General features: G+C 35.9%; 1 protein-coding gene across 1 annotated transcript in view; it reads right to left on the reverse strand.

The window, feature by feature from the left end:
• LOC125073831 overlaps positions 1–19996 on the reverse strand; it is a 38259-nt gene that overhangs the window by 6277 nt on the left and 11986 nt on the right. Inside the window, exons 2-17 of the mRNA XM_047684939.1 lie at positions 9281–10033; positions 8777–8956; positions 8092–8243; positions 7011–7118; positions 5634–5788; positions 5286–5389; positions 4934–5117; positions 4666–4775; positions 4397–4583; positions 3870–4042; positions 3355–3518; positions 3096–3236; positions 2641–2810; positions 1900–2481; positions 451–562; positions 178–310 (exon numbers count right to left, since the gene is read on the reverse strand). Of these exons, the coding sequence (XP_047540895.1) occupies positions 178–310; positions 451–562; positions 1900–2481; positions 2641–2810; positions 3096–3236; positions 3355–3518; positions 3870–4042; positions 4397–4583; positions 4666–4775; positions 4934–5117; positions 5286–5389; positions 5634–5788; positions 7011–7118; positions 8092–8243; positions 8777–8956; positions 9281–10033 (3408 nt within the window). The remainder of the gene's footprint in view (positions 1–177; positions 311–450; positions 563–1899; positions 2482–2640; positions 2811–3095; positions 3237–3354; positions 3519–3869; positions 4043–4396; positions 4584–4665; positions 4776–4933; positions 5118–5285; positions 5390–5633; positions 5789–7010; positions 7119–8091; positions 8244–8776; positions 8957–9280; positions 10034–19996) is intronic.

Genomic DNA, 19996 nt, shown 5'->3' on the forward strand with positions numbered 1-19996 from the left:
AAAATTTAAAAAGAAGCTAATATTTGGAAGCGAAATCTTCATGTTTTTACTTTTGCCGCCTTATTTAAGTCTATTAAGACGACATCAATCACATAAGTAATTTTGTTATCAAAAAGAAAAAAGTTTTTTCTTTACACGAACGAACTTGAAAAGCAAATAATTAAAAAACCAATCTACCTTCGACTCCAGGTTTAGGAACAAGCATGACTCTGGCTGAGTCTGACGGCAAGATACCGCCGGGACGATTCTTCTCAGCGTTGTGAGCTGCGCGTGCGCACACACTAGACTCCACACAGGATCTCGTTATCAACTGAAATACACAAATATGATTAAATCAGACAAATCTTAAAATCCAATTATCAAGCATAGAGTTTAAAAACCTTACAAATGTGAAATTAAACCCACAAAATCGATCAAAAAAAATAAAGTACATGTATCAAAGCAACTTACCTGGAATTGTTTCTCTAACAAGTTAACGGGAGGCGGGCCTTGGTATACTTGATGCCTGTTAGATAATGACCGCATTCGTTCCAACAACGCGTAGTTCTCAGCTCTATTAACCCTTTAAATTAAAATAAAAACCATTTTATTAGAAACACCAAATAGCAATCACGCCATCTGAATAAAATTAGTTTAATAAAAAAAATACTATTTAATAAATTAATGTATATATAGAAACAGCATATCAATAGGCTAGTTGACAAAATTTGGAAATTAGTTTAAAACTATAGCTTGGCATCTATTTCACCCCAAAAATATACTATTTTAAGAAAAATAGGTTTTTTATGTTAGTATTTTGAGTTTTTAGAAATGAACTTGAAATTGACCGCGAAAAAGGCCATTGTCATGGCGTCTTGAATGACGTCACACCTCGCGAAACAGTCGTGTTTGTGTATGACAGTCAATTGTGTTTTTTAATAAATAATGAATTCCTCGTATTATAAATACTGTATGGTGCCCCAATGTGAAAGTACAACGATAAAAACGCTAGACAAATTATTCATATACGTACCAAACAATAAATAAATACGAATAAAGTGGTTAAATGGCATGGAGGCAAGATGCTCTTACTTTGTTAACTAATTCCACAATTTATTTCTGTGAAGATCATTTCGATGTAAGTATTAAATACAACTTGATATATCTATTTATAAATGTTTAGTAAAAGAAATGAATTTAGCAAATATAATATATCACACATAACCTATAAAATGTTAGGACTAGAATAGGATTTTATGATTTGTTTGAGTTAAAATATTATTTTCGTTTTATAAAATGTAATAATTCAAACTCTTCTTATTTTTTTAGTTGCCAAGTTATATGACTAATTATACAGAGTATCATATTATGGGTAAAGACACAAGTGCGCATGAAACCAGGTTGTATACCAACGAAGTTCGAATGCCAAGAAGATATATGTTGAAAAAACAAAGTTTGTCAATAATCGCAGAGTGTTTGAAAGATCCAGAACCAAGTAGTATCCCCAGTTTATCTGCCATAATGATAATTGATAGCAACAACGTAGCGTTCCGCGCTTGTTTCGCGAGGTGTGACGTCACGCGACTCTGATTGGTGTTTAATGTCACGTGATTAAATGCCTCATTTTGTCGATTTTATTTTACAAAAATATTATTAATCTTTTATTATTTTTGTAGAAAAGTTGTTTTTTTATTTACTAATTATCATGGTTAATCATTAGAAACTCAAAGCCATCCGATTTATTATTAGTGGAAACAAGCCTATTGTAAGCAAAGTTTTCGCTTCTACAAATTATAGGGGAATTCATCATACACAGGATGTTTCAAATCAGCACCGAGGATAAAAGTCAATATTCCATCACATCAATAAATCAACGGTCACTTAAACTCATAACATCCTGTATATTCATTTAAATCTCACCTGCGCATTTCCTCCTTTTCCTGTTCGTTCATATTATTGTATGCTTGCATTTTCTTATTGTACGTGTCAGTCGTACGTGGCGCCAGATCGTACACGCCCTCCATTTCCTCCCCGTTAACTAACCCGTCTTTCTCCTGATTCTCCATTGACGATTTACTGTCACTATTCAACTCATCAGTTTTTATAGAGAGTTGACTTCCATTTTCAACTATTTGATTTTCGCTGCAGTCATTCGATCTAACGCTCGTGACGTCATTATCGAAGCCGTTCCTCAGGTCGCTCAAGCTCTTTTGTTTCGGTGGGTTAAGGTCCATTACCGCGAGTTCCTCCTCCGAGATGGGCTCCAAAAGTTTCACTAGATATTCTCTAGCTTTAGCGAATTCGACTTCCGTATTGCCAGAGCGTACATATTCCAGGAGGGCATCGTGTACGAATACGTATTGCTCCTCTGTCTGTACAAGGTGATTCCTCTGTGTGCGCGCTCGGCACAGGAAGCCGAGAGGGGATAGTGTGCCGGTCAATTTTAATTGGTTCAACTGTGCGTCTATTACTATATATGTACCCGTTCGCCCCACGCCAGCACTGCAAAGATAAAAACCGAGATTACAAATTGTATTTTTTATATTAAATTATTTATCGCCAATTTTAAAAACATGTGTTCTTTTGAAATGTTAGTGTTCCATTATAGTTCCTTAGAGGAAGAATCTAGACAGTCGTATAGAGTAGCGCGGGGCGCAGCACCTGCAGTGCACGAGCACGGTGCCCGGGTCGGCGGCGGCGCGCACGAAGGGCAGCACGGCCAGCGGGTGGCGCGGCGTGCCGTGGTCGGGCCACACCGTGTAGTGGTACTGCACCACGTGCCGGCCCTCGCCGCTCGCCGCGCTCGACTCGCTGCTCGACTCGCTCCCCTGCTGGCGCGGACAATGTTAACCTCAGTTCGTTCCGGTGAAAACTCTCGGTGCGGATACGTGCACTACGGGGCATAAAAATCACTCCTTACGCCGCCGATGTACTTGCAGCAAAATAAGATCTAAGATGTTATATCCCACGTGCCTGATATTAGGCCGGTTCACACACCCCTCGACTGCAACACATAATTACATAGTATTGATACGTGATGGTTAGTGGACGATAACCACATATTAAGACTTTCCTAAGAGACGTTCCCAGTATCTCTAGTTAAAATTACGCCTCACCGATTGCGCTGCACTGCGTACGCGTAGATGTCGTACGGTGTACGCTGCCCGGACATCCTCGTACAAAAGTGTCACATGTATTCCGCCGAATTCGGCGGAACTTCCTCGCCCGCCTGCAGGCCAGTACATGTCACATTTCCGCTGAAAGAGAAATAAAATAGTATATTACAGCTATTTACGGAGCAAATTAATATAAAATTGATTACTATAGATACTTGTATTACACACACATTACTAAACTAGACTGAACAACACTCACCCGTCCCCTCTCGACGAGGTTCGTGATCATAACGAGTGTGTGTACACGATGCTGCCAGATCATCCGCCAGAAGGCGTCCAAGGTGGCCGGGGTCGGTCCCTGCGTAGCGATGTATCTGCGACGCCACACTGCCCATTCCAGTTTGATTTGCCGAGGGACACCATCTGATGCAAATTAATATATTAAATTTTTCACATTATTTAACAAAACAACAAATCTAAAACCAAGTTGCATACTATATGATGATGTTTGTGTACTTGTATATGAAAATACAAATATATCCGCATATAATGTTGAACTTAAGTTGTAGTTTAAGGAAAAAGCAAGTTTGATTGCATGAGGCAATTTCAATGCAATTTTATCCGATACATGCTGGTTCCTTTATGACGGACAACGAGATGAACTATTGTTAATCTTTCAACATAAACAAGCACATAAAAACTTAATTATGCTTGTTCTATTTTAAGCTCACAATCTTCAATTAATATTGACGTATTCTAACCAATTAAACTCACTTATGTCCACATATACATCGTCTAGCTCCGAATCGTCATCGCTGCGTTCGCTATCAGAGTCATCGGCCTGATCTTCCGACTCAACGATGCCGGAGAACTCGATGTTCAGGAAAGCCGATTCGATGCCCTCGGCAAGATTTGGCGGTGGTTTTGTTACTTTTACTGAGGGTTGTCTATGGAGATTAAAAAAAAAATGATTTATTTATTATTATACAGTTATTAATGTTTCATCAATTATCATCTATCTTTATTGAGAATTAGCATTTTATACGAATATTTGCGGCCCGCGGGTTCCCATTTGTATAAGGGTTTTTTTTTTTAAGTTACAAGTTTGCTCGTACCTGTTTTCACTTTAAAATTTAACTCCAAGGAGCGACATTAAAATTTTATAACTAACTCCTGGCGACTAACCCCTAAAACATGTTTAGTAAACAAGTAAAATTATAAATGGTCGCACCTAGGTTTATAAAATTTTAATGTCGCTCCTTAAAGTTAAAGCGAGGGGGCGCGGGGAGGGGGCGAGGTACCTGGCGGGCTTGGCGCGGCGCTCGAGGCGGCGCTCGATGCGGCGCGCGGCGTGCGGCGACAGCGCGGGCAGCATGCCGTCGATGAAGTTGGCGTTGACGTAGTCGCAGGCGGCGCCGCGCCCCGCGCCCACGCAGCCCGCCGCGCCGCAGCGCGCGCCCGCCGACACGCACACGCGCGAGTGGTCGTCTGCGGTCATTTTATTAAATGTAACTTTGCTCGTCACGTCAGAAACTAAAAAATAATTTTATCTCTGTGACGATATACGTACATGCGGTGATATTCAAATATCGATTCTTAAGCCTGTTCTCCGGTCGGTAACTATGATGGCTGGTGTGTCCCAGTGCTGCCGACTTCGCTACTACGATTTCATATTCCTTGCTGCAAATAAACATTTAAACATTAACTTAATTAACCGACTCCGAGCAGGACAAAATGCCGAAAAATGTGTCTCATTTCAGACCATATTGAACGGGTATCAAAATATATCATGAGCTGACGCAGCAGCCGAATTCTGCGACTCCGCTACCGAGACCGACCTGAAGCCGATATCTCCGTCTGCATGCAGCGACGCGACGTGCGCGGGAAAGTGTCGCGCGCGTACCAGCGGATGTGCTCCGCCGGCCATACGCGGAGGTCTCGCCGCACCTGCTTCCACCGCGCCCGCACCACCCGCTCCCCCCGCGCCGCCCGCGCACGTCACGAGCGGCGAACAGTTTACTACTGAGAACGAGGAAATATATAAATCTGTAACTTAATGTCTTTGATTATATTTTCTACATACTCAAATTTCGGTACTTAAAAATGTTATCGTTTTAAATTATTAACCTAAGGAAACAATCAATTACACATTTTTTATATATTAAATTAGCATATAAAAAACTAACATACCAGGTTTCTTGTACGTATTGAGAGGCGCTCTGGCGGCCCTCTCGCCTCCTTCTTCCAGGTAATTGTACGCCGCACTAATGCATTTACTGACTCTTGATCTACATCTGAAAAGAGATTAGTACAAATTATAAGTCCGTCTACGTATGTCCGGTTACTATACTCAAGAATCCATTCGTATTGCTTACGTATGTTAGGTTGAGGAAAAAAATATCAATATTTTTTACCAGTCTATAAATGCTGTCAGTCTCTTATCGCTAGATATGACATAGGCTTCCTAATATAAATTTAAAAAAAAAACAACACAGTCTCTTGTTCAAAAAATAGGCGTTAATAATGTCCATGTCTGACCTCCAATAAACCAAAGCAGCGCTGACAGCAGCCAGCGTAGTTAGTAAAGCGGCTGCAAGGAGCGCTACGAGAGAGTTGCCAGCTCTCTTCACTTGAGACACGTCCGCTGGTGACATCGCTTCAGAATGCGCCGCACATAGTTCGCTTGACACTTCCTGATGAGAAGAATCATTATTTTCCGGTCAAAATATTTCGTTCTAAACACCATATAAAATCATTTAACTAATTATCACACAAGTCGTCGTCTGTATATCTTATCAGGAGATTTAGGTAACGAAATAATTAACAAACTCATTAGTCGAAAATGTTCATCGAATGAGAACGGACTGAAATAAACCCTCAATGTACTACATTGTAATGTGAACGTAATATTATTGGTTACTTTTAATTAGTAGTCTCACATCGATACAGATTATAAAGCGGAGAGAAAACGCTACACTAAAAAAATGCACTAGAGCAGAACACCAGTTAAAAATAATCAAACATAACTAAAATCTCCACCACACTCAACGACCTCTTTTTCGATATAAAACAACAAAACAAGATATCTGTTGTTGTCTGAAAAATTTATTTGTTACTGAAAAAACATATGTTTTAAATAATACGACATAGCAAGTGTTTAAAAATCGAAACAACTATTTATACATATACTATTCACAGGCAAACGTAAACGTGTATACAGCCAAGAAATGTTTTATAAAATACACCTTCATGAGATAATGCGTAAAAGATTCGGAGTTTAACGCCAAAAAAAAGTATTTATCATGTTGTGAAACAGTTTATATTTAAAGCACATTAAGTTGTGGATATTGTGCCTGTCCAGGCACAATTAGATTGGTTGGATTGGTACCCATCAGCAAACGCTGTTCCGACAGATTATGAGAGTGAAGAATTAGAAATATCACCTATATCCTATTCCAATGGAAGTAGGAAAAAAGATAAACAAAACTTAGATTTACGTATTTTATGAGATTTGCTGATAACTCAGCTATATTGTGCACTACTAAGAGTTTATGATTAATGTATCTTTATCTATAATACAACACTATTACACTTAACTACTTATTTCACTTTCACTTTAATTTTACTTCTAAAATTCCGATAACAGTTTCGTATACGTTCAAAACGCCATTTTTACGTAAATCATAGATTAATCAATCTCTCGACCAATGATATCGCGTCATTTTGCTGTCAAATGTTGTTTATTTGGCTTTCTTGTTGTTATGGTTGGAATAGAGTATATGTCAGTGCAGATACTTGTGCAATATAATATTTTTGTGTCATTTTCTAGTTTCATTTCAAGAACAGCCGTGTCCGATAACACTTATGACGTCATCATAGTTGTCACTATTATATTTAAATAAAAAAAAAAATTACCTTCGGTGGAGACTCGGAACCATTTATAAGTGTATTCGGTCGCGCCACGGACAATGTGACGGCGTATATCTTCACTTCGTAACTCGTAACATTCCATAACTCGACTTTCTGCAAAAAATATAATGATATTATAATAATATAGATCTGTTCATAGAGGAACGCCCCTCTCCACGTTAAAGTAACGGCGTGTATTCAAAACTATACACAAATTTGTATATGTTTTTGTCTACCTTTATCTTTACACTTTGTCCAATTGTGTCCGACTACACGGTTGATACACTTAATATAAATAAAGTCGTCCTAGAGTCGTATTGGAGCAGGTCTGTAGCAGTACGACATGAAAAATCAAACTGGTGTATAAATTTTGAACGGCTACAGTTTGACTGTATTCGTGTTTTTCTAGTGACTGTGACTTCAGTCGAGTCACTAAAATACTATTCGGCCGATTGTCGAATACTAAAATACTATTACGCAAATTACAATTATGTTAAATTTATTAATTAAATCCTTATTAGATATAACACAAAAGATCGAATAGTAACGAACATCGGACGAATGGATGCAGAATTCGTTTCAACCACAGACTTATAATAGTCTAGATACCGAATATTCATTAAATAGTATGAAAACCGAGAGTATCATCTTTTATATACCTACGATGACGTCACGACAACCATACATGGACATCATATAAATAGAAAATTAAAATTACAGCAATTTGAGCAACAAAATTACATACCGATTGTAGGTATCTATCGATTTAGTATCCAAAAAAATTTTTACAGTTTATATAGACTATAATAAGAACACAAGCCAATTTAATAGCGCGTTCAGTGTACAGCATAAACTTCGGGCACGCTAAGTCGGCCGCTTTTTTTATATCCATCCTACCCTAAATCTATGATTTCAACTCTTATATGTCTATGCTAATATTATATTTGCGAAAGTAAATCAGTGTCTGCCTGTCTATAGCTCTTGTCTACACCTAATGACTAACCACTTAAAAGCGATCGAAGTCGCGAGCGACGACCAGTTTTCTCTAAATCTATAGTAACATAGGTTCTAATTTAAATGAACTTACAACACTGATTGTGGTTTCGATATCATCTTTGACCGTCGGCAACGTGAGTCGAGTTCTTGGCTGCTGTTCTGGTATTTTCCTCAAGGTCACAACATATTGGTCGAGCGAGTTGTTGTATTCGAGTGGTTGACGCCACTGGAGGTACAGGATTCCTGAAATAGACGTTTATATAATCAATATCAGAACCCGACACATATTGTCTTGTATGTGTATGTGTAAGATACTAATTATCATGGCAATCGGTTGAATTGTATAGAAGTTGATGTGCTACAGCGCCATCTAGCGACGAATTGCAACAAAGTCTGACAGTTATTTGTCACACCATATGAAAATCAGAAAATACACTTATTTTCTTTTGGTGATTGATAAACAATCCAACAGATTATTTATAAGTATAAAATTATTAAGAATGCGTGTGTGGGTGCGTTTGGTTGTTATACTTTACAATAAAGCAATTTTGAATCGTCGATAAATCAACTCTAGCGCCGTCTAGGAAAGCAGCTTAGAGCGAGAGGTATTTCTTGGTATTTCTTTTCGTCTTTATTTATTCCTAAATCCTTTCGAAATTAACATAGTAATCCATAATAAATTCTAATATTAATAATATTAAACAACGACGCACATTTAGGGTCATTATTATACCGTTACTATCGTTAAAACAATAATTATTATTAATAATAATTACCATTTGGTTGATCACATGTCAGGTTAAGTATAATAGGTGGAGAGGGCGGTCTGACGTCTGTCAATACGTAGAGAGACTCGGATTGGGGACCGAGACGTTCTATCAGATCGGATGACATCACACCATCCAACGGGAAGTTGTAGAATGAACGCACCCATATCTTATAGGGGGTGAACGGTTCTGTAAATAAAAAATATATAATTAATACACCAATCGAAAAATAAAACAGATACTTATGAAATAAAATTAAATCAAAATGTATTAATATGTTGTAATGTAATGTAATTTTTGTAAATTCTTTAAGTATAATTTACGTTCCAAGTCGTTTTTACTTGATCAACTGCTTAATTGAAAGCGATCCAAAACCGTCTGAACCGACTTGTAATGAAAATTAATTTTTAGATTTTTGATTAATACATAATAAGAGATTTTTTTAATTTGAAATCTTCTTTTCTTTGAGCAACTAATGTTTTTTTTATATAAAATATTATAATATCAACTTACTTAAGCTTCGCAATCTAAAGCCAACCACTTTAATCTGTTGCACACCGGAGGTGTTTAATAGTGTCAAATTTTTCGTCGCGTTCATATTATCCTGCATGCCCCAATCGCTCTTGAACACATTTCTCTTTTTTATCTCATCCGACGTCGGTATATCAGAGATCTTCGATAAATCACTGGACGCTTTCTTTATTGGAAAACCTTCTTCGTAATACAACACATATGCTATTTGTGCTACTTTCTTTGGTACAACGGGTACGGACTTCTTATCTACTCTTATTGGGAATTCGAATACATGATGTGTCTCCGTTCCATCGATATCTCTCTCTAAACTAATCTTACTCTCGGTCACATTATCCTGTCTTCTTTTCCTGTGTCTCCGAGACCTAGTATCTCTTTTCGTTCTATAGGAATCATCAGTCAATATATAGGAATCTGAAAATTCATCGTTATATTTCTGTTTGTCATTCTTATACAAATTATACGAGTATTCTACGTCTTTTAATCTATCTTGTTTTACTGGTGCATCTATTATTAGACGATCATCTGTGATACCGTCTGTGATCGGTTCGTCTGCTTGCGTTTCTTTCTTAGCAACCGTTAAGTCCGGTTCTAATTTCATTGTATCTTTATCAATATTCGTATCTATTGTTTTTCGTAGTTGAATTGTCGTGTACGTGGCTGGCGGGGCCCATAATAAATGTATCTCGTCAGCTGTCACCCTGTCTGCAGTGAGGTTTTGCGGGGCGGACGGAACTGTAACAGAAAGAAATATTTATAAATAACACTATTATTTAAAACTAGTTCTTCTTACGCATAATTAATAGTAATGTCTTCTAAATATGACGTATCATGTATCAATTGAGTCCGAGCCATATTTTTACAATCCGTAAGTTGTAATATACAAATATTAGAAAAGGCAAAGTAACTCTGCTGGCATATTTGTTACGCTTAATAAAGAAATTATTGTATGTGGAGATTTTAATATAAATTTACTGCATAATACAACCACAAGTATTAGATTCAGATCATTGTTAAGTTCATATAATCTGGTAAATCTGTTCTTAGAACCAACTAGAATAACAGATTCCACAGCAACTTGCATAGATAACATATTTGCAACCCATATTCCACAAAATAAAATTATAATTAATAAACTAAATTCAGATCATTGTGGACAACAAGCTTTATTTAACTTCCATGTTAAAAAAATAAGCAATTCCGAAAAAATAATGTTTGTTCCTTTGACCACTAGTCGTATTGAGAAGTTTAGAAGTAATATTTTGGCTAATCTACCACACTTATCTTTTAGTGATAACCCCAATGCTTTGTTTAATAATCTATTTAAATTAATTAGAAACAAGTTTGATGCAATATTCACTTCTAAAACAGTTAATACAAAAAACTTTTTAAAATTCAATGATTGGGCTACTATTGGAATTCATAAAAGTAGGCAACGAATGTACGAACTTTACAATGAAAGGACGTACAATCACAGTGCCACTTTTGCCAACTATGTAAGTAACTATTCAAAATTATTTAGAAAAGTGTGCTTTTTGGCAAAGTCTTTAACTATAAAAAATAGAATTAAGAATGCACATGACAAAATAAAAATGACTTGGAAAATTATTAATTGTGAAACTGGTAGAGGTGGCAGTCGCAGCTCCGAATTGAACTTAAATTATAATAATAAAGTCATAAATAGTGAATGGGAAGTTGCTTCAGTTTTTGAACAATTTTTTGCTGACATACCAGTTTCTACAACTAAGTTACTTATTTCTTCTCCAGCAGTTGCCGAATCATTGATGAAAGAAAATGTACGTGAATGCAAATCAAAATTTAATTTTACCCCTGTAAACACCAATGACATAATTTGTACATTTAGGTCATTAGACATTAAGAAAACTGCTGAACTATGGGGTATTTCTGTAAAGGTGATTAATTCAATTATTGATCTAATTGCACCTTATCTTGCAATAATATTCAATGATTGTGTTCAACGTGGTGTATTTCCTGACCTGATGAAACATAGTAAAGTCATTCCAATATTTAAATCTGGTAGCTCTTCAGATCCTAACAACTATAGGCCAATCTCGATACTACCAACCCTCAGCAAAATATTTGAAAAAATTATTTTAAATCAATTATTAGCATATTTCAATAGATACAATCTGCTTCATAGAAAACAATTTGGATTTACGAGGGGTCGCTCGACTACCGACGCAGGTATCGAACTAATAAGAAATATCTATGAAGCCTGGGAGAGGTCGCAGGATGCCTTAGGGATATTCTGCGACTTATCCAAAGCCTTTGATTGTGTTCAACATGAAACTCTGGTCAGGAAACTATATCACTATGGAATTAGAGAATGTGCACTCGACCTTCTGACTTCTTATCTTAACAATAGAATTCAGAGGGTTGACGTTAAAGGGACAAGGTCTCCTGGGGTCTCAGTTGGTATGGGGGTCCCACAAGGATCAATTCTTGGACCTTTTCTATTCCTCATATATATTAATGACTTGCCCTTTCTTGTTGGGAACAAACATGATATAGTATTGTTTGCTGATGATACCTCTTTGGTTTTTAAAATTAATAGGAAACAGGTACAGTATGACGATGTAAACAATGCTATGTCTGATATAGTACACTGGTTTAGCGTAAATAATCTTAGGCTGAATAATAAAAAAACTAAAATTGTAAAATTTAGCACACCAAACGTGCAAAATGTAAAACCCGATGTACTTATCAATGGGGAATCGATGGATCCAGTTGAAACAACTGAATTTCTTGGCCTTACTCTTGATGCCAAATTACAGTGGCTCCCCCATATAAACGGATTGGCGGGTAGACTGAGTTCTGCGGCATTTGCGGTCAAAAAAATTAGATTATTTACCGATGTTGATACGGCTCGCCTAGTTTATTTGAGTTACTTTCACAGTATAATGTCGTACGGTATTATGCTTTGGGGTAACGCAGCCGCTATCCATACTATATTTGTGCTGCAGAAGAGGGCTATTCGCGCAATCTATAACCTGGGAGCCAAGGAATCTTTGAGGTATAAATTTAAAGAAATTAAGATATTGACTGTTGCTTCTCAATATATATTCTGTAATGTTTTGTATGTACGGAAAAATATTAATGTTTTTATGAGAAAATGTGATTCTCATAACGTTGGTACAAGGAACAAACACAATCTTGTTACTCCTGTTACTCGACTGCATAGAGTCAGTAACTCTTTTGTGGGGCAATGTATACGCTTCTACAACAGGATCCCAGAAAGCGTTCAAAATGCTTCTGTTGCGAAATTTAAAAAAATTGTTAAGGAACGCTTGTGTGCGAAAGGTTACTATACAATTAGTGAGTTTATGTTTGATAGCACACCTTGGGAATGAAACGATCGCCTCCTGGCTGTTTCTACTCATATATAATTATGTATATAATTAATTTGACGTAAAAAAAAAAAAAAAGTCCCGCTGAGTTTCTTTCGCCGGTTCTTCTCAGGTCAGGGTGTTTTCTTTTCCGAACCGGTGGTAGTGTTTAACTTGACAATCAATAAGAAAGTGTAATACTTCTATATTGAATAAAGGAATTTGAGTTTGAGTTTGCTTCCATGGCTAAACCACTGAACCAAATTTGGTGAAATTTACCTAAAACGCAAACAAAGCCGCGGACGAAAGCTTGTATCTCATATTAAAAAAAAAACTGGTCTTTGTTCCTATTATATGTACTTACGAATCGTTAATCCGATTGAATTAAATCATTATAAAGATGTTGGCACTTACGTGAAGATCCTACCACTGGACCATAAACACTAGATGGCATAAATCATATTAGAAACTTATTAACAAAAAAATTAGAAGTATTATTGTGTAACAGTGTTAATAGTAAATAAAAAATACATTAGCAGTCTTGTAAGACCTCAAATTGGTGCGTGTCGTATCGAATAAATTGCAAAAAAAAAAAAAACCTACTGTAATGCAATCCGCGCATTAGCTAGCAGTTAAAGATACATTAGCAGTCTCCTTGTAAAACATAGAAACTCATCTCATAATAATCAACTAATATTATTGTAAACGGGTTTTTTTTAATAGGTATCATTTCTTGCCCCTGTCATATTTCTTGATAAAATTGACAGCTATAGAATCCATTCAGCAGTAGGAGTATGATTGTGTTTCGCAAGTGACATTGGCGAAATAATCTGTGCCTTTTTGGCACAAATAAAAGTCAGAAAAAAAAATGAATGATTGTGTTAGAAACATACAACGACAGATACATTCGCATTGATGTGTTAACTAGCAAAACCAGACAGACGTTGGTCTTAGTGTTTATATATCAAGTATTAAACCCATTTATCGGAAGCTGATGTGATACTGTATCCGTACGTAAGCGGGCTGTCAAGGGGTCATCTGATGGCTAATACCCATTTTTTGTTACATCGCCTTCGGGCACCACTTATACAAACAACAATACTACGTATAAGTGATGATTTGTGATTAGTAATCAACCAAGCCTACAAACAAAAGGGCCACCTTATGGTGAGTGCCATAATATATGACCACCATAGAACCAATGCTCCACCAATCTTGGGAACTAAGATGTTGTGCCTGCATTGACACTGGCTCACTCACCCGTCGAGGCGGAACACAACAATACTACTACTGCGGTAGAATAATAGTCTGTGGAAACCGAGGGTACCTACTAAAATGGGATCGCAAAAAGCCGTACCACCAAGTGAATATACTAAGCTTTATATAAATCGCATACATACGAAAAGTATAGGTGAGTGCGGTATTATTGAGAGAGATGTGTACACAAAACTGGCTATACTTGACCTAGCCTATAATCGCCTAGATAGACAATGTCAACTAGACGACTTGCATCCTATCTAGGGCTCTTAACTCCGACTTGTGTCAGCATTTTAGCAGAGGCTATTTCCACTGCGGTGTTTAGCGTATCCACTTAACATGACTGTGTTATTGAGTATACAATAACTTAGCAACATAACACGATTGAGTAATCTAATTAGCCGTAAAAGAGTTACTACTGAGTATCTTGCCGGTTCTTATTAGCAGAATCTTCATTCCGACCGGAGGTTAATTAGTAGTTTAATTTACGATTCAAATAAGTAAATACTTACTTTCATAAAGTATTATAGATATAAAATCAACTACGAGTTTGAATTTAGTGTTGATTATTTATATAGTTATATATATTACTAGTTGTCGACCGAGGCTTCGCTCGCATTTAATTGGTCGTCAAGTTTTGGGCATAAAAAGCATGTCTTCCATTGGAGTTCAGTCTTGCTTCATAACAAATTTCATTCAATTCGGTACAGTGGTTTGGCCGTGAGAAAGCAACAGACAGACATACAGAGTTACTTTCGCATTCATAATATCAGAATAGATTTATACTTCAGTAGATAATAAGTATATTTTATGATCTAGTGTTTAAAACATGACTAACAATGTGAGGAAACTTCATAAATGAAATATAAGTTAGACGAGTAGACACTAAGCCTTTTTTAATTTACATTATACTAAGCTACCCAGGTTAAGCTTCAGAACCTAGATTCTATCGAAAAGAAATACGTTTTAGGCAAACGTTAAATATTAATTTAATTCAATAATTAGTAAATAATAATATGATAGTTTCCAATATTTTTTTTTATTGTATAGGTACTTGGATTTATTTTGATAAGCAACGACTACACTTTTAAAGACGTAGTCTTAAATATGTTTACAAATATAAGTATATTCGTTTATTACTGTAAACAACATAAGGAAAAAATCACCCAAGAAAAGACCACATCTCAATACACACGAACAAAAACAAATAATGGCAGCCATTGCATATAAGAACTCATAAAATACAAACCTTATTTACTTTTAACAGAGTGTTTTATTAAACACTGATCTCTCTTTCCCTCATCATAGATTTGACATACGAAAGAACGAGAAGTCGTTTTGTTAAATAAGTCCCCCTTTAAACGGTATTTATAGGTAAAGCCGTAACTATCTTACAGTTAGTTTCAGTACGCGCTAAAAACCAGCAAGGACATAGGCCCAGGAAGACTAGACAGAAGAAACAGGAAGGCCAACGACGAAGGAAGACGTGAACACATCTAGGGACAGTCATTAAAACATAATTACAGAGGCGATTTATTTCATTCTCGAAGCGTATGCTTCAACCTTCACATATGTGATATACTAGTGTGTCGCCCGCGAAACTTCGCGTTTATAGTACAGATTTAGGGATTTCGATATCTATGACGGGTTTTGTTTTGATTTAATTTCATTGTAAGCTGACGATGTCTGTTCGCACGTTTTACATTTGTATTTTTTTTATACAGGCATAGCTAGCTCCCTACCCGGCCAGTAACTTAATCAACTCTCGAAAATTAATTATTTTTTAAATCGTAACAATTTAGTAAATTGCAATCAAGAACCCTTTTTATGTGCAGCAATCGTCCCATAATCACCGGGACAAAAATCGGCTCACGCTATTAATATATAGGAAAATTTTAAATAACGGTTAAATTGTTTGCAATGACATATCTTATCTATTGCTTACATTAGCAAATACTGAACATCGATTTCATCGTTCGCTGATGCGATTGTAAATCATCCGTGAACTTAAATTTCGAATGGATTTAAAACTATTTGAAAATAGAATGACCTTAAAAGTGTCTTAATTAAGAAGACAATAGTATACATAAATCACAGTTCTAATTACGTTTTTAAGCGGCCAACCTTATTATCGTTACTTTTTGTGTTATGTAAAAACTCTTTACAGTAAATATTAGATTAAGTGCCAGATAATATTAATTACCTCATCGCCAAAGGCCATTGAAGTTTTATATTATTATTACCTAACGCCCGCCTGACGTTGCAATGCCTCTTTGATTATGTATAGTATTATCTGATACGATTTGCGTTGAAATGTATACAAATTTTCATGGCGATTGACAAACGAAATAGAATATTATATGCTACATCCATATGTATGTATAAACCACCATTGGCGAATAACAACAAAACAAGATCTATTCACTCACGAAGTCATACCCCTCCATGTTAAAGTAATTAATTTTAATAAAATATATTTATCTTTTCAAACAAATATAATCTCATTTGCTTTTTTTTGCTGTCTGTACACACCGTCCGTCTCACGCACACTAAGACATCTTGAAGTACAAGCTTAATTCACACATTCGAAACCACGGGCGACAACGATTTATAAAATATAGTCCCATGGTAATCGCTCAAACTATGGCCGAGATGACCCAGTAGTTAGAATGCGTGCATCTTAACCGATGATTACTTGTTCAAACCCAGGTAAGCACTACTGAATTTTCATGTGGTTAATTTATGTTTATATGAGAGGAGGCCTTAAGCCCAGTAGTGGGAAATTAACAGACTATTACTGTTGTACTGTATTAATATCGATCAGTTACTTGATAGGAATAGAAAAAGTAATACAAACATCCATTTTAAATATATATCATTGCAGTTTTAAATGACTGACGAATCTGTTGTTACACAACAAGACAGAGTCTAAAAATAAACTAATTCAAAGTAATATTATTCAAATAGACTTTTAAAAATTCTTTTGATTCGTCAAGCGCTCGAAACCACCGACACGAAAATATAATTTAATTTCGAAATAAATTTTATACAAAGATAAACCGGCACGCACTTCAATCGTGGTAATTATAACAATTCATTTTAATAAAAAAATAATTGATCTCCTTTCTAAAAGTAATACCTCAATATTTAAAATACCTAATGAAATTTTTTTTCAGAGCCGGTATTAACCAACTCAAATCAAATCAAATCCAATCAATTTTATTCAAGTAAACTTCTCAAGGAAGCGTTTCTGAATCGTCGATATTTAAATACTACCACCGTTTCGGAAAGCATCATCCAGCGAGAAGAAACGGCATGAAACTCAGAGTAGATACATAAGTAACATGCTTTCTTAGTTACCATTATTTCCGATAAGGTCGGAAGCAAATTTGCATTGACGAAGCAATGGATGGTTAAAATTTATCGCAGTGCCTGTGTCCAATATGACGACTTACGACTCCGTTTGCCAAAACGTATCGTTTCTTGATTAACCGAACATTATTAAAACAATTAGAGTCAACACATTAACATTTAAGTCGAAAAAATAATATTAAAATAAAGACCTAAGAGCATAACGCGGTAATAGACATCTATCATTACAAGTTTATTTTATTTGTTTTAACGGGACTAGGATTAAGTTATTACGTCCTTTGTAATTAGGAGGAATTGATATTAAAGAGGCGCATAATTAATGTGTAGGTGGCAGCTAGTCAAACGGACCACTCTGTCTGTTATTAAATTACTAGGTACCTGTCATTGCATGCCTTGCTTTGACTTTAAAGTACTTCTACAGTATCTCATGTGCGCATGAAGTAGAACTATGTAATAGCCAAAAAAATCAAAATATTGTTTGATAAAAAATTATGTATAAATAAAATATATATATGGATAAATATATATATATTCAGATTTTAATCAATTGGACCATTAATAACGATTAATTGAACTATTGTAACATTACATTAGCAGCCGGTAAATTTCCCACTGCTGGGCTAAGGCCTCCTCTCCATTTGAAGGGGAGGTTTGGAGCATATTCCACCACGCTGCTCCAATGCGGGTTGGTGGAATACACATGTGGCAGAATTTCGTTGAAATTAGACACTTGCAGGTTTCCTCGTGATATTTTCCTTCAAAGCTGAGCACGAGATGAATTATAAACACAAATTAAGCACATGAAAATTCAGTGGTGCCTGCCTGGGTTTGAACCCGAAATCATCGGTTAAGATGCACGCGTTCTAACCACTGGGCCATCTCGGCTCAATAGTAACACTATTGTTTATTGCAAGTACAATGATACAAAGCGGATAAGCGATTTGACATCGAATTGACGCAATATCATTTGTCGAAAGCTCGACTAATCTACGGTATTAATTAAGGAAATTCGAAACAACGACATTTTAAACGTTGACGAAGCCGTTATCGAAACTTTGGAAGTAAAATTAAAGTGGACATAAGTTGAACGGAATTGTATTGTATTATAAATCAAGGCATTAAATCATATTAATCAAGAACTGTTAGTTGCGCACAATAAACCTGTACTATTATCAAATCGCATGGAATACGTAAATCGAAGGCTAGTTTATAATAATAAATAATAGTAATAATGATTTATTGGCAAAAAAATTTAATATCACAAAAGAAGCTTATACATATGACTTTACAAAATAAGTATGACTATTAGCTAAGTACTCTATTTAAATGTAGTTTGGCACTCTAAAAAGAGTGAAACTTATTGTCCTTTATGGGTTACATAACCTGTGTTAAGGATAATCTTCCCCCCTTTTTCGATTGGAATGGGCTATCGGTATATGTCATAAGATATAAAACATAAGAAAATGCAGCATACGTCTTGAAACATCCACATGCGGTAAGTATGTTCTCCAGTGCACGAGTGTGTACGGAAACAAAAATACACTCTTACCCTCACTTGCATAGTCCAATAGGGACAGCGAACGAATAAAAATGAGAAAAAATTAAGTACAGGACTAAAGCCGCACCGCAAGAGAAGGTTTGGAGCATATTCCACTAAACCACATTGGAGCAACGTGGTGGAATATGCTCCAAATCTTCTCCTCAAAGGGAGAGGAGGCCTTAGCCCAGCAGTGGGAAAATTACAGACTGCTAGTGTAAAAAAAAAAACAGGACTAAAGGCATCACGTCTTTTACGAAGGAGGGTAGCATATCCAACGTCCCGACTTCGTGCTGATACTGAAAAAATATTTGAACAAACTTTTCTTTTTTAGCTTCTGAATTACGCCTCGTGAACAAAAAGTCGTCTCTTGAATAAAACAATCAGGCATTAAAAAGATACACGCATCAAAATGTATAGTATCTCCGTAAATCGATTTTCAATATTTTCACGAGTGATACACAAAGTGAGTTACAGAATAGCATTGCTGATAGCGATTTTAGTGACACAACACATATATTACATTATCAACGATTCCCTCAACCTCAGGCACGCTGTCTAGATAGCCCGACGAGTTAATAATAGTCATAACTAACGGAGGAAATAACATATTCTCATTTCCGCTATCGATTCGTTTTATAAAACTAACACATCGATTTCCTTCAGTTTCGCCGTTTCTTTATACAATTAACGCCCAATTTTCCAATAATCTTTGATTTATAGTATACGATTACGTATTAGAGAATCGTGGAAAATCGGTTGAACAAAGGAAGGTTAGTGGTATCAGTTGGAACTTAGAATCGTGAACTAATTTTTAGAGTATTTGGTTTTAGAATTAATATATAAGTTACAATTCAATTCAGTTCAAGTATTTCAAACCGATATTATACAATAACAAAAAAAGAGTCTCAACATTCTAGATGAGTATCATACCGTATTTAAATTAACAATAAAACGTTTTGAATCGTCTATATTTAAACACTGCCATCTTTTCGGAAAGCAACGTTTAGCGAGAAAAAACTGCAAGAAACTCTCATTAAGATCATACCTAATGCTATATTTATACAGGTTAGCTAAGTGAGACAATCCCCTCGTATATATGTATAATCATTGTGTTTGTGTTGTAAACTTTCGAGAATCCATCAACAATTGTATTAAAACTTTGTACATCTGTTTGAACATGGC

The sequence above is a fragment of the Vanessa atalanta genome, chromosome 25 (assembly GCF_905147765.1).
Source record: "Vanessa atalanta chromosome 25, ilVanAtal1.2, whole genome shotgun sequence".
Taxonomy (NCBI): Eukaryota; Metazoa; Arthropoda; class Insecta; order Lepidoptera; family Nymphalidae; genus Vanessa; species Vanessa atalanta.